Source organism: Sciurus carolinensis, chromosome 8 (assembly GCF_902686445.1).
Source record: "Sciurus carolinensis chromosome 8, mSciCar1.2, whole genome shotgun sequence".
Lineage (NCBI taxonomy): Eukaryota > Metazoa > Chordata > Mammalia > Rodentia > Sciuridae > Sciurus > Sciurus carolinensis.
The window spans coordinates 29,487,445-29,513,035 of NC_062220.1; the positions used below are offsets into that span (position 1 = coordinate 29,487,445).

At 36.1% G+C, this 25,591-nt stretch overlaps 1 protein-coding gene across 1 annotated transcript; it reads right to left on the reverse strand.

The window, feature by feature from the left end:
• Positions 1-441: 441 nt before the first annotated feature.
• Hyal4 (hyaluronidase 4) lies at positions 442-8,351 on the reverse strand. The gene is made up of 3 exons (XM_047559936.1): positions 7,398-8,351; positions 2,409-2,498; positions 442-843 (listed from the first exon to the last, which is right to left on the reverse strand). Exons 1-3 carry the CDS (start codon positions 8,349-8,351, stop codon positions 442-444), a joined length of 1,446 nt encoding a protein of 481 aa, XP_047415892.1.
• Between the last annotated feature and the right edge of the window lie 17,240 nt (positions 8,352-25,591).

Consider the following 25,591-nt stretch of genomic DNA (forward strand, 5'->3'; position numbering starts at 1 on the left):
TCTTCTTTGATGGATCAGTTGACCAGGTCATGCCTTGAGGTGGTGACCTTCATGTGAATCACATGATTACTTAGTGATCTATCCTTAAATAGATTGCTAGTTAGAAAAACAGTCTTTGAAATCAATAATTTAATATTTATATGTACACTTTCATGTACACACATTCTTGAAAAGACTAGAATATATTAACTTTAATTTAAATATTATTTGAATATTCCAGTAAGGGAGAGGAGGGCACTTATTTGCACTCTCAGATCTGGCTTCTAACTAGGTTGGTCACAAATAAAGTAATATGTTTCTATTTTTGTTAAGTGACATACGTAACGTCTGCTCCAAAATAACTCTTAAAGGAAATTATGAAAGAAAAAATTGTCATGGATTTCATTTCTTCCCTAAGGGTTTACTCTAGAGGTCACACAATTCCCTTTAAGCTCAATTACTTCACAAGTGAGTGCTTTGATAACCTGCTAAAAGGAGTAAACACAGTGCTATTAGTGAGCCAGGAAAGGGGGAAGCCCCAGGACAGCCATCAGCCTCCTTCATTTCTCTGCAATCAGCGCCTTTGTATCCCTGATAACAATGACAGGAAAATTTCTCTGCCAGCACTGAGAGGTCTGCATCAGATGCTTTTCCCTTCACAGTAAATTCGCCATCCTCGGAGGCCTCGATGGAGTAACTCTCAGGGTTCAAGTGGAGGTAATCCGGAGCTTTCCACATCTTTCTTATACACCTCCCGTTACTCCTGCAGAGGTGAAGGCTGCACACTTCGGCCGCTCTGGTCACGTTGACTATATAGCTCCCTAAATCAGAACTCACAAACCGCTTCACCTTTGTACAGTTGCCCTGGGAATGTAGAAACAAATGGATTTCAGTGTGTCTCCCTGTAGTGTGAGAGTTAGAGCTTCCAGACCCACAAGGCACCTCTCTGAACTTGACCTGGTGGCCTCGTTCCTGGTGAACTCCTAGGCCCCTGGGCACTAAAACACAGGGGGCTCAGATCAGAAAGGGGCTAGGTCTAAGGGACAGGATATGAAGAATATGCTGTTGTTGGACAAAGCAACTGAACTTGCAAACGGACCCCCGAGTAAAAGGTGGCCTGGCCTTCCACCCATTTAAACCCTTTTTCTCTCCTTCTAGCTCCCAAGTTAATGACTGCAAAAAAAGAAAAGGAACAAACCCAATTTAGAAATCATACCAAGCTGCTGTCCTCAGGTATGTGGTCCCTTTCTATGTGATTCAGATTCTAAACTCAATCATTATAGCTCCACTGAATTATTGCAAAACATCCACTTATAGCATTCTGGATTCTCCTGTTAATTATGCTTAAACATCAATTGTTCTGGGTTCTATACTTCTACATATAATTCAGTCACAGGAAAGCCTATAAGACTGACTAGGTAATTTGTGTGCCTGAGGTTACTGTTATGTGTTCTAAACAGAGGTCACCTGAGTAGTGCACACAATTTCCTGATGAAGCCCTTCTCACAAGCCACATAGGGGCTTGAGTGGAAATATCAAACCAGGGAAGTCAGGAGTTGAGCATTTGGTTTGTATCTAACTCTCATAGGTGGACGTAGTTATAAATAGTTTCACATACATGTCTCAGTAGCAACCAATTTAGCAGATAAAATTCCAAGAATGATATCAGATCATCATGGAATTGCAAAAAATAAAACAAAATTTAATTAGTATAATTCTAGACAACATGTGTTATTCTATAGAGATATAAGCAAATGACATCTGGAAATACAGAAGAGATTGTGATTAATAGGAATTGAGGAAACTAGGAAGATTTCTTGGAGTAAATAATATCTCAGCTGGGAGAAATTTGAGGAGACATTTATATCTTATTTTAAGTGCTATTAATTTTCAGTTGATTTCACTATAGAGAAAAAATAACTTCAATATGAAGATTAAAAACTTACCATCTGTTTCAACATCCCAAAATAGAATATGTTTCATGTAGTGGTTAAAAGCAAAGGCTCTAGAATCAAACCAACTGTAGTTAATGTCAGCTCCACCATAACTAGTGTAACTAGCTGTTATCTGGTGAAGTCTCCTCTCATCTTCTCATCTATAAAGGAAGATGATTCACCGTACCTCAGATGACTAGTAAGTGAACAAATCCAAAGCCACATTAAACGCAAATCTCTTAGCTGCACTCTTAGAACATAGCAAATATTCAACAAACGTCAGTGTTATCTTCACAAAAGCTAATGATATTTACTGAGCCCTAATTATGTACCAGACACTGATTTGACTTTTATTCTAAAACAGGTTTATCATGGGAGTTATAAGAGTTTTGGTCAGAATGAGCTCTTCAGGAAAACAGAACAAATACTTAACTTAATGCACACCCACAAGGCACCTCAGATCAGAAAGGGGCTAGGTCTAAGGTACTTACTTACCTCAGATGAAGTTAAATTCATGTCTCCCCAAATCACAATGCCTGCGGCTCCCAAGGCAGCACTTTCTCCTATGGTACTAATTAGATCTTGCTAAATTGAAGAGAGTAGAGTTCATTATTAATTTGAATGTGAAACAACCCTCCAGGGATTAGGATTAGAGGCTGTGTTCAACATAACAGGACTGGGACTGAGTTCATAAACACTATAGAAAGTATTCTTCACTTTTGCTAAGTAACACAAATGTGCAATGAACCGAATTTCAAAATCACACTCTCTGATCACACCTGCTCAAAATCTTACTCTATAATCTTATGAAACAGCATATAAACATTTTTTTAAAAAAACCTTACATTTTGTAGCAGGGCATTTTGTGGACATTTAGCCTGTAAGTAGTCATCAAAAGTTGTTAATTTGAAGTTGATTGGGGTCATATACCCACAAAGTAGCTATATGTACATAATCCAGGGACAGAATCCAAAATTTTCCTTCTCCAAATATAATTCTCTTAGCAAGTTCTGTTCTTCATTTTGCCCCTGTGGAACTTTACCTCCACAGTGACTCAGATGGATTTCAATTTCACTTCTAAAAACAGAGAAGGGGACAGTGTTAAGGCTCCTGGATTTTGATTTTGTCCATCCTTTGCATCTGGGCCCTGAAATTATCTATGTTTAATTTTAAAATGTACTTAAGAGCTTGATTTATGACTCATGTAGCAATGGCAAAGCCACCAGGACTTTCCCCAATATGGTTAAGAAAGATAAAAACAAAATTTTAGCAAAAGAAATGTTAATTTTGTAATCTTGAAAGATTATTGTTTAAGTGGATCTAGGGCATTTGAGGAGGGAGAGAATAAGAATTGAACGTATACAGTAGTTCTCCTACTTTTTAAAATTATAATACATTCTTCCACTCCCTAGAATACCAAATAGTGATCTTTTACTCCAAAGATGAATTTCCACCAATTAAATGATAGAAAATGGTGATTTTTGTGGAAACAAAAACAAAAATTTTAAATTTTATTTTGCCTTGGTCACTCTATTATGATATCAACACTCCCTGACACCTCATAGCCCACCACTCAGATGAAGTTTTCCAATGTCAGTCTTTAAACTGTTTTATTTTTTCTGGAAAGTGTTCTGATAATTTTCAAAAGGGAAGAAATTTTGCTTTAAACTAATTTTCCTTTTGAGTTCACATCGGTTTCCATTCCTCAGACCATCATCTTAGCTAAACAGATCAGGGCCAGCATGAAAGGAAAGGGAGGAGGTGGGCTCAAGCTCAAATGAAGTCCTGCAAAAGCAAGGATTTTGAAGACTGTCAGTCATATGATGAAGAGGAGCAGAGGAAGAGCCAGCCATGCAGCACCCAGAACATAGACTCGGCAGGGCCCTAGTCTGAGCACAGCAGGGTGATAGTCACATGGCATGATTACAGGGGCAGAAGTCCCCACAGCCTTCCTCTAGGTTAAGGCACTGTTGTCAAACATTTTGTATTTATAGGTTTATTGATCCACATTCTGGAAGTATAGAAATGACGACTGTCTGGTGACAGCCACACCATCCAGTGTTGATGTTGGTTTCTTCTTCTCAATGTGTCCTTCAGGGGGGGTTATTATCAGAGACAGTTTATTGAGACCAATTAAAAAAGGCAAGTGTTTGAGCACACGTTGACCGAGATAAGAAGATAAGAGCAGATATTATCGAAAATTTCTCACCAAATTTTCTCAGTGTCACCTGGCAGAGTGCAGGATGCTAAGTGAATCACAGAGCAGCTGTGCTTTGAAGTCAGTAAAGCAAGAGCACTACTCTGCTAGGAAAGACACAGAAAAGGTGGCTTCGGAGGGACCACCCGAGAGCAAGAGCCACACTAAGGTGTCATGTGAAAGGGGAAGTAAAGGAACAAAACCAAGGTAGTAAAAATGAGTTTTCCTGGGGCCCAGTGTGGCATAGGGCTGCTTTTGCCCTTCCTTAGATTCTTGAGTTCAAATCAAGGCTTCAGAAAGGTAAGGGAGGGACACCCAGAGTTCTCAAGAGAGTTTCAGTCCCTGAAGTTTAGGAGAGTGCATGTAAGTACCTACCCTGAGGAGCTGGAGCCTTACTAATGAGCTCCCATTAACAAGAGAACTCTAATTAATTACGGGGATAATCATCTCTACACCTACAGCCAAGGAAATTCCTGTCACTCTTTTTCTAACTCCACCATCAGGTAATATAAAAGTTGCCTTGCATTTGTCTGTAGGTAGAGCAGACAACCTTCTGTGTGAAACAAGGTGTTACTGCCTTCCTGTTATTCCCTCAAGCCATTCCCTCTGAAACACCGTGGTTAAGTTTAAGGTTTTGATGCTTGTTAAAAAGTGACATGTATTTCTATAGTGCTTCCATTTCTCATATACTTTTTCTGCACTCAATTTTCATTATACTTCTGCTAGGCAGGCAGGGTGGGTGATATTTTCCCATTTTTTTACATTAAGACACTGAGTCACTGAGGTCCAGGGAGATGAAGAGATTTGCTACTTACTGGTAAATCTTGTTTCTAACCTTACCTGTATGTGTGTGTGTGTGCGCTTTCTAAAAGGCAGACATGGGATAAATGGGAGCACTTAATAGTTTGATACAAATCAATATCAGATTTTTATGGTGGCTAGAGAACAAAGGTGGGTATGCTTATGGCTTAAAACACTTGGCAAATAGCCGGCCTTTCAGAAAGGAAAAGGGTGTGGAATGAGAGGAGACCCAAACCGCTGTTTCTTCTTTCCTGTGAAAGAAAGCAGCAGCATTTCTAAAGTTATTGCTACTAAAGAAAGAAGCTTACCTAAGGCTGGCAGAATGTGCAGAATGTACCAGTAGTCTAAACTATGTTTTTGAAATGAACACTTTGTACTTTAATGTTTATTGTTTCTTGCAAAAGTAAATTTATTATCACTAAAGAAAGGAAACTTGCTTGAGCAAAATATAGAAGTTTCACAGAAGGTTCTATTGAGCTTTCAATGCCAGAGTCAAGATTACTTTCTAAAAATTGAGATAGCTTTTTTAAACCTTTCAAACAGTACCTATTTCATATCTTTTTCTTTTTCTTTTTTTTTTCTTTTTTGGTATCAGGGATGGAACCCAGGGTTCTTTCCTGCGTTACTACTGAGCCACATCTCTAGCCCTATTTTGTATTTGATTTAGAGACAGGGTCTCGCTGAGACCCTTGCTTTTGCTGAGCCTGGCTTTGAACTCATGATCCTCCTGACTCAGCCTCCTGAACCTCTGGGATTAGAGGTGTGTGCCAACTCACCTGGCCTCTTGTTCTTATTCAATTATTTTTGTGGCTGATTTTTACAGGTAGCTTGTGTAAGAAACCCACGAAAACCACACTGAACACGGGAAATCACATAAGGGAATTTATTAAGCAAACAGAGTGTCTCCCTGCAGGGTAAGAGAGAAAATGAGAGGAAAAGAGAAAGGGCACACACTAGAGAGATTGGAAAAGTGAGGAGAGAGAAAGAAAGTGAGTAGGAGAGAGAGAGAGCAAGATGGCGGGGAAGCTACCCTTAAGCAGTTGAATTCCCTTGGGCTAACAGGGGACCAATAATGGAGAAGGATACTTGCCAACTGAATGATGAACCAATAGCTAGCTAGGATGTTCACAGACTGACAGTAGTTGGGAGGCGGGGAAATGAATGCAGCATGGGGGCAGGGGAGCAGCTTTATATTACATTACAGCTTGAATATTAGTTTGCATTGAAAGTGCCAGAGACATAGCATTGTTCATATTTCACACATGTGCAACATTTCTCCCTATGGTGAACACAGTGTCCCCCTATAGGCTCCACAGATACCCATAGGTCAGGGTCAAGCCCACACCAGGTGTTTCCTGAGACTCCTCCTTAGCATGCCTAACACTGAGGAGGTGTTTGTATTTTAACACAGGCTAATAAGCCGAGATTTGTAATACTGAGAAAAAAGAAATGCCTCTGGTAAAATATATCAAACTCCTGTTATCCAGTAATAGCTTTAAACACCACTGCATCACAAATTGGACGACCTAAAAGAGTCCCAGGTCTTCTTAATGTGGGAAGTTTGCACATAATTGTCCAAATCCAAAGGTCAGAACTTCCACTGCTTTTCCTAGACATTATTGTTTAAATAACTGGAGTAGTAAAGGGAGAGAAAGTCTGGACAAAAGTCTACCTCTTTTGAACATTACTCTCAAGGTATGTGTGGGAAACAGAAAGAATAAACTTTTATCTGTAAGTTTTAGCCTAAGTTACAGAACTATCTATTAGTGTTTTAAATGCTGAATTTAGAAACCCACACACTCTACTAACTTTCTATGAGTTGTGGTTAAAAAGGCAACAGTAACCCAGATGTCTAAATCCATAGACTCACATTTAGTAGATCTGCAATTCCTCATACCTTTTTAAAATTAAAAAAGAAATTAAATTGTGATAAAAATGCATAAAATGAAATTTCCTATCTTAGTCATTTAAAGTGTACAATTCAGAAGCATTGACTACATTAACATTGTTGTGCTTCCCTTATACCTTTTATTAAAGCTAGTATTATGCCTTTAAAAGAAAATGCATTTTTCTTCTCTTGATATTTGCAATGACAAGGATAGAAGCAGAAATGTCTTTCATCCACTTGTACATGCATGAGCAAACTCCTCCACTTTAAAACACCCTCTCTGGGTTTCTGACTTCCTTGCCAGCAACTTCCACAAGGGCTAGTCATAAGGGCGTATCAAAGCCAGGTCTCAGGAAGCATAGCAGATTCCTGCCATACTACATAACTCCGTCCTGCCATACTGCATCCACTAAATGAGTAATAATAGATAAGATCATCCAAACTCAGCCTGCACAATTGAAAAGTCTAAGTGGATCAACAGACCAGGAGGAATAATGATCTAACAACCCATCAGTGAGGTGTTCTCGTAATTAGCAAAGAAATGTTTCTTTTAGAGATAAGGAGAAAATTCCCTATCATTGGGCAAGGAACCTCTTACCTTAGAAAGAAAAAACAAAGGCTCATCTCTGTACCCGAGTCTTGTGTAGACGAATACAGGCAGAGCATAATCATGGGATGTCATGGTGGAGACCCTCATGGATTCATGCACTCGAAATTGTGAGAAGCGCAAAATATTTTCACTGTCTCCAAAGGATTTCCTGACACCAATGGAAGGGTACAAAGCAGCACTGCTATTCCAAAGCCAGGAGAGTTCATTGTTCCTCAGAACTTCCTCTTCTGGGCATGACCCAGTATAGTTTGGGGCATATACATTGTAATTGTGGCAATCGGGATATAAATAATAACCCCAAAGGCCATTGGGTCGGCTCTTAATTCCCAATTTGATGGTTTCCTTCATGAAAGCTTTTGCACTTTCCTCAAAGGTCACTTTGGCTAGATATTCAATGTCAGTAGCTGATACATTCCCTTGTGTATCAGAAATAAGCTTTCTTGACTTCTGTCTGTAGACATCTTTTGTGTTCCAGTTCCGGGCCCACTGTGGTCGCCAATATTCCCAGTCTATAACAGCAAGTCCACTGAAGTCTTCAGCAGGGATGTAATAATTAATGTCTTGGTCAGCTTTTTCCAGATGCACTTGTAAGCTTATGTTTTGGGGGAGACCCCCATTAATGGGGACTCCCTGTGATGTATACCATGGATAATATCCCAATCTGTTGACATAAAATATGGTGACATTTTGCCCCCTGGCCTTGGCCAGTGGGCTTCCAATCACCGGAAACATTTTCAAATTCAGTCTTAAATTATACTTTATCAAACACTGATCTGTTGGAGCATTCCAAGCAGCTATAAAGGGTTTCCTTTGATAAATTGGGAGTCTGGCAGGTTTTAGAGAAGAGATAGACTTCAGAATAAAAAATAGTAGCACCCATGATGTAAGATGTATTGGCTGAATAACACAAAACCTTAATTGTCCTTCAGATAATAGTTTCATGTTAAGATAGAAACTTGTGATCTTCTGCTTTAATGCACTCTGGAAGGTCTGTGAAGAGATTTAATTTTCTGTAGTGATTAGTTTGAGAAAAAAGACTCAAATATTGAATGCATACTTATATTTTTAAAAGTGCATTTTTATTTGAACTTTTATTTATTTTATTTTATTTATTTTGATTCATTGTACACAAATGGGGTACAACTATTGTTTCTCTAGTTGTACATGAAGTAGAGTTGTACCATTTGTGTAATCATACATGTGCATAGGGTAATGATGTTTGTCTCATTCTGTTAGTTCCCCCCCTTTTTCCTCTGTACAATCCATCCTTCCTCCATTCTTGCCTCCCTCCTTTTATTTATTTTTAATGCATTATATATAATGGTAGGATTGTATATAATGTATGTGGTTGTATACATATTTATACATGTATACAACATAACAATATAATTTGGCCAATATAATTTCCCAGTATAAAAGTCTTGAAGAGACCCATGAATAAATTCAAATGTAGAAGCTAGTACAGTGACCAGGTTTCTATTCAGCAACAAGCAATGCCATTCAACAAACATTTATGGAACAGCAGACCTCATATCCATAATAAAAATGGATGAGATATATCGTTTGCCTTCAAGGAGGTCATGATCAAAAAAATGTAAAAGAATATTTTACACCAAATCTCAGGCACTGGGCTTACGTGCTTCTTGAATAGTATCTCAGTTAATCTTATAACAACTATGTAAGGTTTATAATTGCATTTGCATGTTACAAGTGAAGAAATGGAGACCTGGGGAGATGAAAACGCTTGACTGATATCACATTGCATAAAAAATAAGGCAATTGTAAAATTATAATAATCAAACAAGTAATACACGTTAATTTATTAGAGCAATTACTTCACCCTGGGGATAGGGAGCAGGTGGTTGAGAGACAAGAAATGCCCCAGAGAAGATGTGAAACTCATTGTGAATGGAGATGAGAAGGTGAACCTTGGATACTAAGAGAGGGAAAGGATAGCAACTATCTTCTCAAGTTTCCTTCTTAGTCATCTGTTTGTAAAAGAACTACATAAAGATTCTTTTTTAATGAACTCATCAAAGGATTTGACAACAAAACTTTGCATTTTTCTACAAAAAAATTAAAATGAATTGTGGGTATGCCTAGCACACAGATATTAGGGTCCATAGTAGATATGTGTCCTTTAACTAAATGCTAAAGACATAGAGTCCCTTCCTCTTTAGTGAATTCTGCACCGCATGTGTCTTGGTGAGTGGTGGAAGCCAGATTTCACTACATAAGTCAAAATTTCCAAAAGCTTTGCCAACTTTCCTTTTAGTTTGAGGGCTGGGGTGAACGTTGGTCTGGCCAATTAGATGCATACTTCTCTAGAGTTTAGATTGAAATCTTGGAATTCAAAGAGGTGATGTTGCTAGTGGTGAGAGAAATTCCAGTGTCTAGAATCAGCTAGCCTTGGGGCATTCAAAATCTGATGTCCATAGTGTTAATGTTAAGTGAAAGCATTGTCGTCTTGGGACAGCAATTTACTATTGAAGCAGCTAGGTTTTGTTTTAATTGCTTACAACCAGGAACTCTGATTGAACCCTTGAAGCTGTGGCTTCTATTTCCTCCAGCAAACCCTTCATCTGTGCCGGTGTTGTATGTAATTATCATTTCTAACCACCAGGGGTCAGCAGCCAAACCTTATAGTATTTCTCAGGTCTAGGACACAACTAAAATTATAGTTTATGACACTATTTGAAGACATTTAAGAAGTTATAGGTAAACTTATATATACAAAATATCAGTTTTAAAGACTTCAGAGGTAAAAATTTTTATTCATAGAATAGATATCCATGTTTTCTACAACACAAAGATCAGTAAAATTACCTAACTTACTGATGTGAAATATATTATTTCAATGGTCTAAATTGTGGTTTGAAGAGAACCCTGTTTTGAAGAGAATGTAATTTTATGAGTATAAAAATAACTGTGGTATTCAAAACTACCTACTCTCTTGGGGTTTTTTATTATTATTATTGTTATTATTATTATTATATTCTACATCAGCATTAAAGAGAGAGAGAGAGATCAGCATATGGTTTCATTAGAGGAAGAGGAACTTTTCTTTAAACTTCAAATTTGGTTCTGTTTGAGAAGATTACATAGGTGTAAACAAAGATCTATTCTATCAAAAACAGCTTTTTCTTCTGTCTTCTGCTTTCAGATTCATTAAAACAAAGCTTTCCACTGATTCTTTTTCCCTCTCATCTTTGCCACAGAACATCTGTAAGCTTTTATTACAAAATTATAACAGATTCTCTTTTCATATTCTGGAATATTATTATTCTCCTTATTCCTTTTCAACAGAGGTGCGTATTTCATGATCAATAGTGAACATAGTTCCTGATAAAGTGAATACAGGCAAATTATATAAGTGAGCTCTTCTGTTTGTACTGTCTCGGGATTCCGGTGCATCCTGTTACCCTCCTAATAAAGCAGAGCTTGCTGAGACATGGTCCCTTCTATGGTACCTCCCAGACACTTACTTCAGCCCCTGTCTCCACCAGCCCTCTAGCTCTCTGCGGCTCTGCCTCCTTCCTTCACCAAGGAACCTCCCCATGCCCACCCTTCCAAGGTTTCCTTTGCTTCAGAATTCCTCAAGACCCCTTCCCTGCACTCCACCCACACCAACACAGCCCCAGTGCTGGGTGCAGGCATATCTGGTCCAGCCGGTATAGCTTGGCAGCCTGCCTCATTGCCCACACTGAACCGTGAGTTACGGAGCAACCTGCCTTTGTTTCTCACTTCCCCCTCAAATCGTCCCAGGAAGCTTTGCTTCTTTAAACAAATCTCTAATTGGTAGACGTGAGGAAGGGCTGGCAAGATACCGAGAGTAGGGATGAGTGGGGCGTGTAATCCCACTTGTCCCCTAAATTTCATCACTCATATTTATCTTTATAGGAGGAAGTTTTGTCGAGGAACATGCATGAAGAATCTGTTCCCTTCCTTCAATAGGGCATCTTCTGTGATGACCCTTTGAAGTCCCCTGGACAAATGATTATTGCCAGTGAAATCAACATGGATGAAAGTCACTGGGCGAAGAGAAGTAGCTTTCTCCAGACCCTGAGAGAGGAGCCAGCCATGTGGGAATGCTTAGCTGCTGGAGCACCGACTTCTGCTTCCCAGCTCAGATCTTGCCCCACTGAGAGGGAGATGGGACAAAGGAACAGCAAAGTGGGACCTGGTCTCATTACTGTCTCCTCTTCCTACAATGAAGGAACGGGAACAAGGTGAGCAAGGGGTTCATGTACAAACTGAAGAGTCTGCAAAGAAGCCTCTCTCTCCTACTCATTCCTCTTTCTTCTCTCACCTCTTTCCTATAAATGCTTATTACTTATGGTAAATTTTAAAAATGAGCAGCCTTGGCATTCAAGAGCTGGTGGTGTTCAATTGTTCACATTCAAGTTGTGTGGCTCCTTATCAGACATGGGTAACCTCACAGAATACAAACTTGGGCAGATTAAAAGGCCACTTTTAAATTCTAAGCACAGATAATAAAAAAAAATTAAAAAGGTCACTATGAAACTCACAAAGTACCAAATATCCCTCTCAAATGAAAATGAATCAAAATGAATGACTGCTATCCTGCACCCAGACATCCAAATGCCTCTGCCTTCTGACAGCATCCAGTCCTCCTCAACCCTGCCCATTATCACTGAACCAAAGCCTAAATCCTGTCATGGGTTCTTTCCAACACCCTCTCGTGGAGACACCCATGGTTCCTAGAGGTACAAGTGCATTCTCCCTTGATGCAACAAGTGATGAACCCACTAATTTAGCACAGGCATGCTCCTGGTGGTCTCTGGGACACTGAGTGGAAGCAAAGGCACTTTCTATTCATTCATATGTGAGTTTAGATTTCATTTCCAGTACCAGGGATTAAATTCAGGGCCTTAGACATGCTAGGCAAACAATATATCACTGAGCTAAACCCACAGTCCTTTTTCAAAATTTCATTTTGAGATGGAGTCTTGCTAAATTACCAAGGCTGGCCTCGAACTTGCAATCTTCCTGATTTGGCCTCCTGAGCAGCTGGAATTGCAGGCATGCGCTACTGCACCCAGTAATAGAATTTTTAATGAGCTAAAATGAGTCTGGTTCTGTGTACCAAGCTTACATTCTACCCACTGGAAACACCATAGTGAACACAACAGACAAAAGCTACTGGCCTCACAGAGCTTAAATTCTTGTGGAGAAGAGGGATAATAAACAAGATAAATAAATAAAATATGCAGTACACTGGATGGGGATAGCAAAGGAAAACAAAGGATAAGAGATATGAGGCTGGAAACATGAGGAACAACTGTATAAAGGCCCTGGGGTAGGAACATCCCTACCAGGGTTTGGGAATTTAAAAGAGATTAGCAACTAAAAGAAGCCAGATAGGTAAGAGAAAGAATCCTGTTGGGACTTGGAGGGACTCTGGCTTTCAGTGAGATGGGAAAGATTTGGGGGACTTGAAAGGAGTGTGATCTCTCTTAGGCTTAACTGGATTCCTGGGGTGGCTGTGTTAGGCCATGCTGAAAGAAAAAGGCACAAGAGAGAAGCCACAGGAAGACTGTAAGGAATAACCTAAGACAGAAATAAGAACAACTCAGATGAGTTACTTAGAAGATCTTGTAATATTTTTAAAAATCACTACATAGAAAAATTATATCATAAATCGATAAATCTATCCTGCTAATTTTGTTTTAATTTTGACCACAACCCTAAAATTCCCATGCACACAGTGTAATGTTTTACATTCTTAAAGCATGGGCACTGATCTTTAAAGCCAAACTCTGGAAAAGCTTTTAAAAGCATAGGCCCCACACACACCTAATGTCAACATATTAGCAGAAAAAAATTGATTTTCCACATCTACATTTCCTCTCTTTTCATGATATTGGGATTCTGTTTCTAAAATCGATATGATATCAAGTTGAAGGCATCTAAATCCATAAGGGTTTAAAGAGATATACCAAAAGTCATCGTCCCTAAGGAATTCAATAAATGCAATCCTTTATTTCCAAATCTTCAAAGAAAGTACTGACTAAAGTGATATTTTATTGCCAATAATAAAAAATATACTCATAAATATTTATCAGAATGGAAAGCACAACAGTCACTGAGTTAAAAGCTGTATCCTCAGTACTGCAGAACTGTTAACCTGGTTTCTCATAAAAGCTCATTAAAACAACAGCCAAAATAGACACCCATTTTTTTTTTTTTTTTTGCTGATGGATTTTTTTTCTCTTTTACAATGTCAATATTCTATAAGCTGCCTCTAAGTATTCAACAACAAACTAAATATTTCAATGGTAGAGAGATCTTAATTTTTTCTGTATTTTTTTCCTTAAAAATCTCAGTACCTATCAGTTTATGATATAATCTACTTTATGATGGTATCTCTCTAAAGACCCATAATTCCCATTAGGCAACGAATTTTATTATTCCTCTATTTCATGTCATTATCAAAGAACTTACTTGAGTAACATTTCACAGACCACTAGATTGTTTTTGAGTTCAAAAGCTTTAATTAGAAAGCTGAAGATTTAAATCAACTTAATGTTATTTTAAGGAGCTTAGTTAAAAACAGGTTGACAGAGGGAACATTTTATTCAAAATGTGGTCCTAAGACTTTGTGTGTTTTTCCAAGAAAGCTGTTGATCTTGGCTGCAAGAAATTCCAAGCCCTAAAGTAAAAGAAATACTTTTTTGACAATGACTAAGTATATAATTTTATACAAAGCAATTTTATTCTCTTTCAGATTTCATTTCTTTAAAATGTAAAATGTTCTTGCTTCAGGAAAAAATGTGGCCTTTCACATTAAATTTAAGCATGAATTTACTGTTAGCACAAATGTCACTAAAATAGTCATTTTTATATATTTTCAAAACTTAAGCTTATTTTAAGACAGAAAAGGAGGCAATTTTGTACAATTAAAATAGCATAATGATACTATAACTTTTATGTATACCAATAATGAATTTGCTGAATAAAACCTCAGGAAGCAATCCCATTCACAATAACTTTAAAAAGAAAAAAGAAAAGGGCTAGGAGTAAATCTAATCAAGGAGGTGAAATACCTCTACAATGAAAATTATAGAATACAAAAGAAAGAAATTGAAGAAGTCACTAGAAGATGGAAAGACCTCCCATGTTCATGGAAAGGCAGGATTAATATTGTTCAAAGGGCCATATTGCCAAAAGCAATATACAGATTCAATGTAATACCCATCAAAATACCAGTGACATTCTTCACAGAGCTAGAGAAAAAGTCTTAAAATTCATACCAACTAATGAAAAATTCACAGTAAGCAAAAAATAAACAAACAACAACAAAAAATCCACAATGCCAGAAGCACCACAATACACAACTTCAAATTCTACAACAGAATTATAGTAACAAAAACTTCATGGTACTGTTTTAAAAACAGACACATACACCAGTACAATAGAATAGAAGATACAGAGACAAATACCTATGTTTCCAGCTATCTGATAATTGACAAAAGTGCCAAAAACACATATTGGAGAATAAACAGCTTTTTTAAACAAAGTGTGCTGGGAAAACTGGTTATCAATGTGCTGAGATTGAAACTACATCCCTATCTCTCAACCTGCATGAAAGTCAACTCAAAATGGGTCAAAGACCTGTACATTAGATCAGAAACATTGCAAACACTAGAAGAAAATACAGGGTCAACACTCCAGCATACAGGTGCAGGCAATAACTTCCTGACTAGGACACCTAAACCTCAGGAAATAAAACCAAAAATTAATACGTTGGATGGCATGAAATTAAAAAGCTTCTGCACCACACAGGAAATAAGAACATAAAGAAAGAACCTACAGAATGGAAGAAAATCTTTGTAGCTACTCTTTTGACAGAGGATTAATATCCATAAAAAAAAAAAAAAATCAGACCACCAAAAAAACCCACAAATATTCCAATCAATAAATGAACTAAACAGACACTTCTCAAAAGAATAAATACAAATGGCCAATAAACATATGAAAAAATTTTCAACATTTCAGCAATCAGGGAATGGGGATTTCATCTCAATTCAGCTAGAATGGCAGCCGCCAAAAATATAAGCAATAATAAATGTTGGAAAGAATTCAGAAGAAAAGGGAATATATTTACACTGTTGATAGTACTGTAAATTCATACAGCTACTATGGAAATCAGTATGGAGTTTCCGCAAAGGCCTAGGAAGGGAAGCATATGACTCAGCTATACCATTCCTAGGTATTAATCCTAAAGAGTTAAAGTCAGCTTACTATAGCAATATATGCATACCCATGTTTGTAGCAACACAATTCACAATAGTCAAATTATCGAACCAGCCTAGGTGTCCATCAACATATGAATGAATAAAAGAAATGTGGTCTATTTGCACAATGAAGTTTTATTCGGTCATAAAGAAGAATGAAATTATGTCATTTGCAGGAAAATGGAAGGAAGTAGAGAGCACTATGTTCATTGAAATATGCCAAAGTCAAGGATCATGTATTTTCTCTCATATCTGGAATCTAGGGAGGAAAAAGGGGAAAGAAAATATGGAAGAAATATCTCATGAATATAAAAGAGAGACCTGTAGGATAGATGAAAGTGGAGGGAGGAAGGGAGTGGAGGAAAAAAAAAGCGGAAATACTAGAAACAACATTGATCCAGTTATGGTGTTATATCCTATGCATGTATGATTATTTGACAATCAATCCCATTATTATGTATAATTATAATACACCAATAAAAATATAGGGAAAAAAGATAGCATAGTAGTTCTAAAAATTTGGTCAGATAGAGGGACACCACTATTTTTTGATGGCATCTGTGGTACAGGAAAGCTAGCAGTAATGGGTTAGTGGGTATTCACTAGGAATATTTATGATGGGCATTGGAAAATGTAGGGTACAATACCAGAATATTATTTATTACAATAGAAAAATATGCTGGAGAGGATTGATTGTAAACATGCAAAACTAGCTAACAAAAAAAAGTAATTGGAGAAACTAAACATGGAAAAAAGGCTTTCCTACTTTGTTCTCATTTCCCAGGTTGTATAAGACTTTCAGTGATTTATTTAATATAATTTTAAATAACTTGAGGATCTATATTACCACCTATTCAATTTCAGATCATTTTTCTTACATTTCCTAAAGTACCTCAATTCCATTATATCGTCTAATTATGCTTTTTGATGAAGTTTAGCTTCTGACCTCATTTTTTATTTTTTAATGTTCATGTCATTATTTTTTTAATTTTTATTCTTTCTCACACTTTCCTCTTATAACTTCTGTCTCAGATCTCATTGCTCTTTTTGAATTCTGTCCAACTATGCCAGTATGTTTGCCACGCAAAATGAGAAAAATCTCTGCAATATACAGAAGACAGCAGAGAGTAGAGTTTAACATTTTGTACACCAGATCCAGTTGCCTTTATCAACACACTAGAAAAAGTTTCATTGTCTTATCTATTCAAGTTTTTCTACTCTTTTAAATTACCTTTTCAGACTATCAGAATACTGGGTTTTTGAAGGGAAAGCTAGGTTACAATTATAAAAAATGATCGTTTTTTATACATCCAAACACAGTGTTCACATCTATTCCCTGCTTATCAAATGAAATCTCACCTTTTAAAAATGATCCTTATGAACTTGAACGTAAATTTTAATTTCTTCAATTGTGAATATGGGATGGTCTGCCTACTACCCTTCCCTCTGTGCTCCTGAAACTCTGTTAGCCCTCTTTGGTTGACACTCTCACACTGGACTGATTTTCTAACCCAGAACGTACTTTTTACCACCATTCTCTGAACTCCTGTATTTGATGAAGGCCTGAGTCTGCAAAGCCCTTTGACATTGTAATTAATGTTTCCTACTTGAAATATCCCTGTCAACCTTTAGTGAACTTTGTCTATAAGCTGACAAGCCCTTTGAAGTTAAGCAATCTGAAAAGGTTTTGCACATTAAGGAAAAGCTGATGAAACACTGTATTGTTCTCCACTTTTTTGGTTTTATCTTGTATGATTAGTTACACAGATATTTCACAGGCCCTGGGCTTTCACTTCAGGTGTACCGTCTGCATGAATGATGTTCTTTATGTTGCAATTGAAGGTGCTGGTCCAGCCAGGTTATCACAAAGTTTTAGGAACAAATAGTTTATATTATAATCAAGTGAATTATGCTTTGTTTCTATAAAACTATAAACTTTGTGAAAATGTCATATATAGTAGTTAAGAAGGCAGTGAGTTGTATGCATTTGTAGAGAAATTGGTCTCCACTTTGCCCACTCACACCATTTGAGGTCTGCACTTAGATATTAGTAAAGAAAGTTGGACTTCTGCACAGCGGCAAGTACTAACCATAAATATAAAGCAAAAATACTTTTTTTCATAAAAATGATTTCTAATCTTTAAGAAATAATTTTATTTGTCCAACACTGGGCTAATTATATGCAGTCTAATTACTAAATCTCTATAAAACACTGGAAAACACTTAAAAATAGATTTTAATTTCTAATTGTAATCTTGAGAGAGCCTCCTAATACAGTTAGGAAATTCAAAAGATGTTCAAATTACAAATTCTGAGTTGGATTAAAAATGGAATAAGTTTGCTCTTTGAAATGCCTATGTCAAAGGAGGAAGCAGTTTCGGCTTAGAATAACAGCCAGTTCGTGAACACCCAATATATTGTGTTAAAGAAATACTGCTTGTTGCAGAATTGGATGTGGTTTCTTTTTTCAAGTATATACGGTAAGAGGGAACATGGATGCATTCCTTTGGATCTATCATGAACATTAGACCTGTACTTAGTGCTTGAAGAAGCTTTATTCTGTGAAAAAGACAACTAGAGGTGGTTCCTGCTGGAAATTCACAGCATCTGCAATTCCATTAAATGTAGAAAAACTCAAGAAATGTGATAAACTAAGTAGACTAAGACTTCAACAGAGTAACCATAGATGATGATATAAGTATAAATATAACTTTACTGAATTTGTTAAAGTTTTCCCTGAGAAAAGACATGCTCATATAATTTATTAAGAAAATGCTATATATTATGATTCAAAAAACCGTAAAGAATGAACCCAGAATGCCTGTACATGATTTTTATAACTTATGTTTTTAAATTTCTCCATGTCTCAACCTCTTAGCTCTTTTCTCATGACTCTACTTACCATTCATACATGAATGGTATGAATCTACATCGTGCACAACCATAAAAATTTGTGTACAATCAATCAAAATGCAGTCTGTAAAAAATTTTTAAAAACTGATAAAAATGAAAAAGCAAAAAAAGAAGAATATGAGTATGAGAGACCGTGCACCTACTAGAAGAAAAAGTGGGCCCAACTCTCCACCTTGTTGACTTAGGAACCAGCTTCCTCAATAAGATGCCTAAAGCACTAGAAGCAAAATCGAGAACCAATAAATGGGATGTTATTGAACTAAAAAGCTTTTTCACTGCAAAGGAAACAACTAAGAATGTGAACAGAGAACCTACAGAATGGGCGAAAATCTTTACCAGCTGCAACCTCAAATAGAGCACTAATCTCCAGGATATATAAAGAACTCAAAAATCTTAACGCCAAAACCAAAACAAAAACCAAATATAACCCAATCAATAAATTGGCCTAGGGAACTGAACAGGCACTTCACAGAAGAAGAAATATGAATAACCAAAAAATATATGAAAAAACATTCAACATCTCTAGCTATTAGAGAAACACAAATCAAAACTACACTGAGATTCCATCTCACCCCAATTATTAAGAATACAAGTAACAATTAATGTTGGCAAGGAGGTGGGGGGAAAGTTTCCCACCACTTTGCTGGTGGGAATTCAAATTGATGCAACCACTGTAGAAAGCAGTATGACGATTCCTTAGAAAACTTGGAATGGAACCACCATTTGACCCAGTTATCCCACTCCTTAGTCTAACCCAAAGGACTTAAAATCAGCATATTACAGTGATGCAGCCACATCCATGTTTACAGCAGCTCAATTCACAAAAGCCAAGGAATGGAACCAAGATAGGTGCCCTACAACAGATGAAAGGATAGAGAAAATGTGGCATATAAATATACACAATGGAATATTACTCAGTCATAAAGAAAAAATGAAATTATGACATTTGCAGGTAAATGGATGGAACTAGAGACTACCATGCTATGCTAAGTGAAAAAGTCAGTCATGCTAAGTGAAATAAGCCAAGCCCAAAAAACCAAAGACCGAATGTTTTCCCTGATATGAGGAGAATGATATATAACGGGGGTGGGGAGTGGGGAGTGAGAAAAGAATGGGGGAACTTTAGAATATGTAGAAGGAAATAAGAGGGAGGGGGATATGAAAAACTGTGGAATGAGACAGACATCATTACCCTATGTACATGTATGATTACATGAATGGTATAAATCTACATTGTATACAACTATAGAAATGATGTACCCCATTTGTGTACAATGAATTAAAATGCAGTCTATAAAAAATTAAAAGCTAAATAAAAAATAATAACAAAATTTAAAAAAAAACAAGGGCAGAATGCTCTCTCTGAAATGAGGATGCTAACCCACAACAAGGGAGGGGAAGATTAGAATTTCATTGGACTAGACAAAGGGTAATAAAGGGAAGGGAGGGAGGATGGGAAGAGAAAAGACAGTAGAATAAATTGGACAACTTTCCTATACTTACATATGAATACACAACCAATGTAACTCCACATAAAATACAACCACAATAATGGGATCCTAATTGGAACAAGTTATACTTTATGTATGTATAATATGTCAAAATATACTCTACTGTCATGTATTTATAGAAAGAACAAATTTAAAAAAAAAAAGAATCTGAGTATGTCAATGAGAAATCTTCCCATCCTCCAGCTGAATTCTAATTTACAAACGAGACAGAAATAAATCATGTGGCTAAGATTTCAACAGCACCATATTCATCAACAACTTTCTTAAGGAACAATGACTCTAACACATGTCACATCTAATGGAGGAATTCCAAAGCCATGAGACAAACAGATCAACCCACTGTCACTCTGCTACCTGATTGACATGTAATCCAGTTAGTTGAAGACTCCTAAGGAAGAGAAAACCCAGGAGAGATATAGAAATGAAGGTTTTGTGTAAGGGAGAAATGGAGAATAAAAATGACTGCAAGGTAATTCAAATCAACATAAGCCTCTGCCAACACAAAAGTTTTGTCTTATAAGGTTTCTACTTTGTTTTGTTTTAATGGGAGGTGTTTGGGGAAAGGAAAGTCTGCAGATGAGTTACTAACAATCTGGGAATGAAAGAGTGAGAGATACCAAGTTTTATTGTTGAAACTATCTTTTTCAAATCTTTATTTTGTATATATGTAACCATTGAAGTAAACAGCTTTTTTCCCCCATCATTAGGAAAGTTCTTGACTCTAAGATTTTTCTCTCTCCAGCAGATTAAATGATTTAAGATTTATCTTTCTCATACTGTTTCAGTACTGATTTCTTCTTTTCTGGAAAAACCTATCTATTTGTATGTATGTACATGCATTTAACCTCTTACCAATTACAGAGATTTTTCTTTTGAAAAGTGCTATTGACTATCATCTCTAAATATTGAGTTACTTTATTAGTATTTGGAAAGAAAATTTTAAACTGATTTTTCTGACCAAAAAATACCCATTTTCTGAACCCTTTTAAATGTTGCATGTTCCCTTAAAACTGCAATATTTGTTCTAGCATTTCACCATCGCAGTAAGTATAAGAACTATGGAATGAGTTGTGAAAACCATACTTCATTAAAAATTGTATTAAAAATATAAAATCATTATCAAATAAATGCACTCTGATGGAACACAATTGTGTCTATAACATTAGCTTAAGTAATTCTTTACTGATGACAGTCATAATAAAAATATTCAAGTGTGGCTTTCTCATAAAGACACATGTCCCTGTGACTTCTTTGCAGTTAGTTTATTAACCCGCTGTGCATAATACATTTTTCAATGATCACCAGTTAAGTATCAGGCTAGGACAACCCAACATACTACAAAAATCTGTTTTTCAGGTAGACAGCACTTGTAGAAGAGAAAGCAAGCCTTCAACAGTCATTAAAGTGAAAACATTTGCAAATATAAATTTATAGTAAATTTCAAAATTAACTAAAATTTAACTTAAGCCTGTTAGTGACAAATGTGTTTTTTGAGGGTTCTAGGTTCATAAAAGCAAACTCACATTTTGAAAGGTACTACATTTGAACAGTAAATAAAGTTAAGCTTAACAAGAAATAGGAATAAGTCCAAGAAAATAAAACTTGTTTTTTTCTAACTGCTTTAGGACAAATATTTCTGAAACAATCTTTAAAGTTTTTCAAAAAAAAAAATGAAAAGTATGTTTTACCTTTGCTTTTGTTTGCTGCTGTTCCTCTAGTCACCTGGGGCAAAGCAGAGGTTGAGTGGCAAAGGATGCCCAGCCGGTTCAAAGAAACATGTCATTACAGGGGTGACTCAGTCCTCCAAGTTAAACTGGAGGCTTGCATTAAATCTCTTTATAACTGAAGTCAGACTCTCTTAAAAGCATCTTGGTATAAGTGACCATTGCTTTCTGAAAATACCCAATTTAAATTCACTGACATAAGAAGGAAGAAAAGAAAATACTGATTGAAACTTTAGTTGGATGATAGGGAAGCAAAGAAAACCATATATTGAAGATTTCCAGATTTAAGAGAAAAAGGGGGTCAAGTGTTTTATGTACTACAACATGTGTTATTTTAATAGATCCTAATATACTAGTCTTAATGATAACAGAAGAGTTGACTTAGTGGGGCATTGTCATTCTGAGAAAATACAAGGTGAATTTATTAGATCTAATGGCTTAAGATGGTGAGCTGAGCACATACGTTTATTTACTGAGTTATTTTCAGCACATGTCATTAGACAAAATTCAATAAAAAGCTGAAAACAAGAAGGGGTGACATGAATCAAACACTGAAACTGGTGAAGTTGAAAAAAACCAGAAAATTTTTTAAAGTTGAGAGGAAAAAAGACCATAGTAGAAGATTGTTTTAATGGTACAAGCTGTTCTTCCACTGAAAGAGAAATCCTAAGACACCAATAATGAAAGTGGATGGAAAGATAGTTATTGGAGCAATCAATTAAAATTTTGTTTCCAATATAGCAAAACAAGTCAGAGCATCAACTTCCCAGGAGTACACATAATGGCAAGTTGCAAAGACATTTGACCTCAGGATATTTAGATATCCCTTCCTATATATCGTTCAGTTCATATATTAGACCAAATCCAAAAACAGAGCTACAATGGATATAGCTGGGTCTCCCTGCTGGGCACAGAAGAGATACAAATGAAAAAGGCGGTTCAACTCATAAGGGAATTATACTCCTGTCCCATGATAATTTTCTCTTTGCTTTGATAATTATGGGGGTCCTACCAACCTGCCTATTTTCCACTTACAAGCTCCAGATGAGATCTTACTCTTCAGTGTGCCCAAACCCCTTTCTCAGAGGGCATCCGCCATGCCACACAAGAACTCTGATAAGTAACTATTCTCAAACAAAGGCGGGAAGGGGGTAATCCCTCCAGTGTATTTGTCAATCTCTCTAGTCCTTCAATAAATACAAATAATGATCAAAGATTCCCAGACATTTAATACTGCCCAACAATGTGAAAGAAAATAAATTAACAAAGAAACAACTGATTCCAGATAAAATGGAACAGTATAAAATGTATGACAGCAACAATAAAAAAAAATCTAATTTATATGTTCAAAGAAATTTAAGAAGCTGTTCAATCTGCAAACCCAAACAAGGCTACTATGAGAAAAGAGTAATTCCAGTACTCCCTGAAAAAAAGAGTTCCTTGGAATTAATAATGAATATCAAAATATGGTGGAGACAGGACTAGTATTTTGAAAAAAAAAGTTAGCAAATCCATAATAAAAAACAAAAACAGACAAAGACTTAGAATAGTTGATTGGAAAGCAACACAAAGAACTCATGTAGAAGGACCAAGATCCATCCACCAGTAATTACATAAATGAACAGAGAAATTGAAGAAAAAAGTCTTCTGAAAAAATATTGAAAGAAAATTATCCTCAGTTAAGGATGAGAATTTAAATTATAACACCCAAAAGTTTTGTAAAGAATGTCTTCAATATAAAAATAAACCTGACACAAATTGGAAAAAGAACCAAAGTGTCTGATTATAACATTCTACCTGTGAGATGAAGACAAATATTCCTTCGGTTTAAAGCAATGACTTATGTGGACCAATCACATTTTCACAACTGGGAAAAATGGGTGTCTGATCAAAAAGTTTGTGTTTGAACAAAGTGTGCTGTGATGTTTTAACAACTAATGGGAGGTTAAAAAAAAAAATGCTGCCGTGGACATAAACAAATTGTCCTTAGGTACTTCAGGACCAAGACAAGCACCCTTCAGGTTTCTAACAGGTTTTACGTAACATATTAGAGGAGATGCTTCATTTACTAAACTTATGCAAGTCAAAATAAATTACAACAAAAATTTTTCATTTTTTAATCTATTTTTAACTCAAGCAGATTGTATTTCCACACACCTAAATTTGAAGAATTCATTATTAGAAATGTGGTGCTTCCTTCCAGTTTGATTTCTTTTGCTGCCTATTCATCTGAGTAGAATAAATCTAACAATATTTTCTTAGACAAACTTAAATGATCATCTGTAGGTGATAGAATTGGGATATTTCCTGTTTTCTTTTATGTTTTTATTATTTCCCTTTTTCCTTCTTCTACCTCGACCCTTCTTATACCCTAATTATTGTGGCTGCACTGTTAAGTTTAAAAATGGACTGATGTGTATTCTACCTTTGATGTATGCTATGAATATTGGAAAAAATTGACTATTCCATTCACATGAAACATGAGTGGAAGATATCATATGTTTCATCTTCAAAATAGCGATAATATTTAATAATATTTGCCTTCTCCTACTTCATTGGAATATGTTTACTATCAAAACCCTGGTCTAATAATTGTTGAAGAACTTATTATCACTGGAAGGATAGAAAGACCATTTATTTTTACTTATAATGGCTTAGCACCAACTTAAATAATTATAAAAACATGTCGTGCTTGGATATAGGAATCTACTTCTTAGAAATGCAGTCTTGGTGCAATAAGATATCCACAAGATACAGGAATTTATCAAATAGCCTCAAATTTAGCTTACTGTATTTCACTGCCTCTTTAGCTTTTACTTCTCCCTAAAATGAGTGAAAGAATAACTAATGAGTACATGAACTAATGAAATAGGAATTCAAATGTGATTTGCCTGTCAAAGTTCTATGTGTTTGTCTGCATGGAGCACATATCAAAGTGTGATTTTTGGAAAGTGCCAGACAGAAATATATCCTTCCTAACCGAAAGTGGGATCTAACTCTTGGAATATTATCATCTCTTTTGAGTCTTTGAGAGAGAAAATATTTAGACTATGATTTGATCAAATCAAGTGACCATGTGACTTTTTCAAATGAATTGAATTTCCATCCATTGAGAATTGATGAATTGGTAAGGAACAGTAGACTTTAGTAGACCAAGTATCAAATGAAAGAATTTTCCACATCAATCTCATAGGACTTATCTTCTGATATTGATGATTGCCCAATGAATATCTAAGATACTTTAGATAAAGTTAGATACTGTGGCATTCATTTATAGAGTCTTTCTTATCCCTATAACTTGGTATCCTGGGGTCACTTGTATTGCTTCAGAATTCACAATCCCTGGAGTGCAAACAGCTGTTTTCTTTTGATTTGCTGTTACTTACCCCATGAAAGCTTTCCCAGATATATTCTTGACCTATTCCTCCTGCCTTCTGAACATTATCTTAGAGTCTTTTTTTTCACTACCCTGTGTAAATTCCCAGTGCTTTCTCACGTTCCCTAATTTCTTTACAATTTTTCACAGCACTTACGACCACCAGATATATGTGTGTTAATGTATTCATGGTTTTTTCATTATTATTTATTTTCTCACAGGAATTTAAGCTCCCCAAATACAGGTATATTCATTTCCTTAACCCTTCACCTATCATGAACAAAGAAAGCTTCCCAGAAGTGCCTGTTACATCAATAAATAGAGTCAATGATGCCTTTGTATATTTTTTTATTTTAAAGTCAATAAATATTTTAGAAGAGGTCTGAGTTGAAGAAAGTCA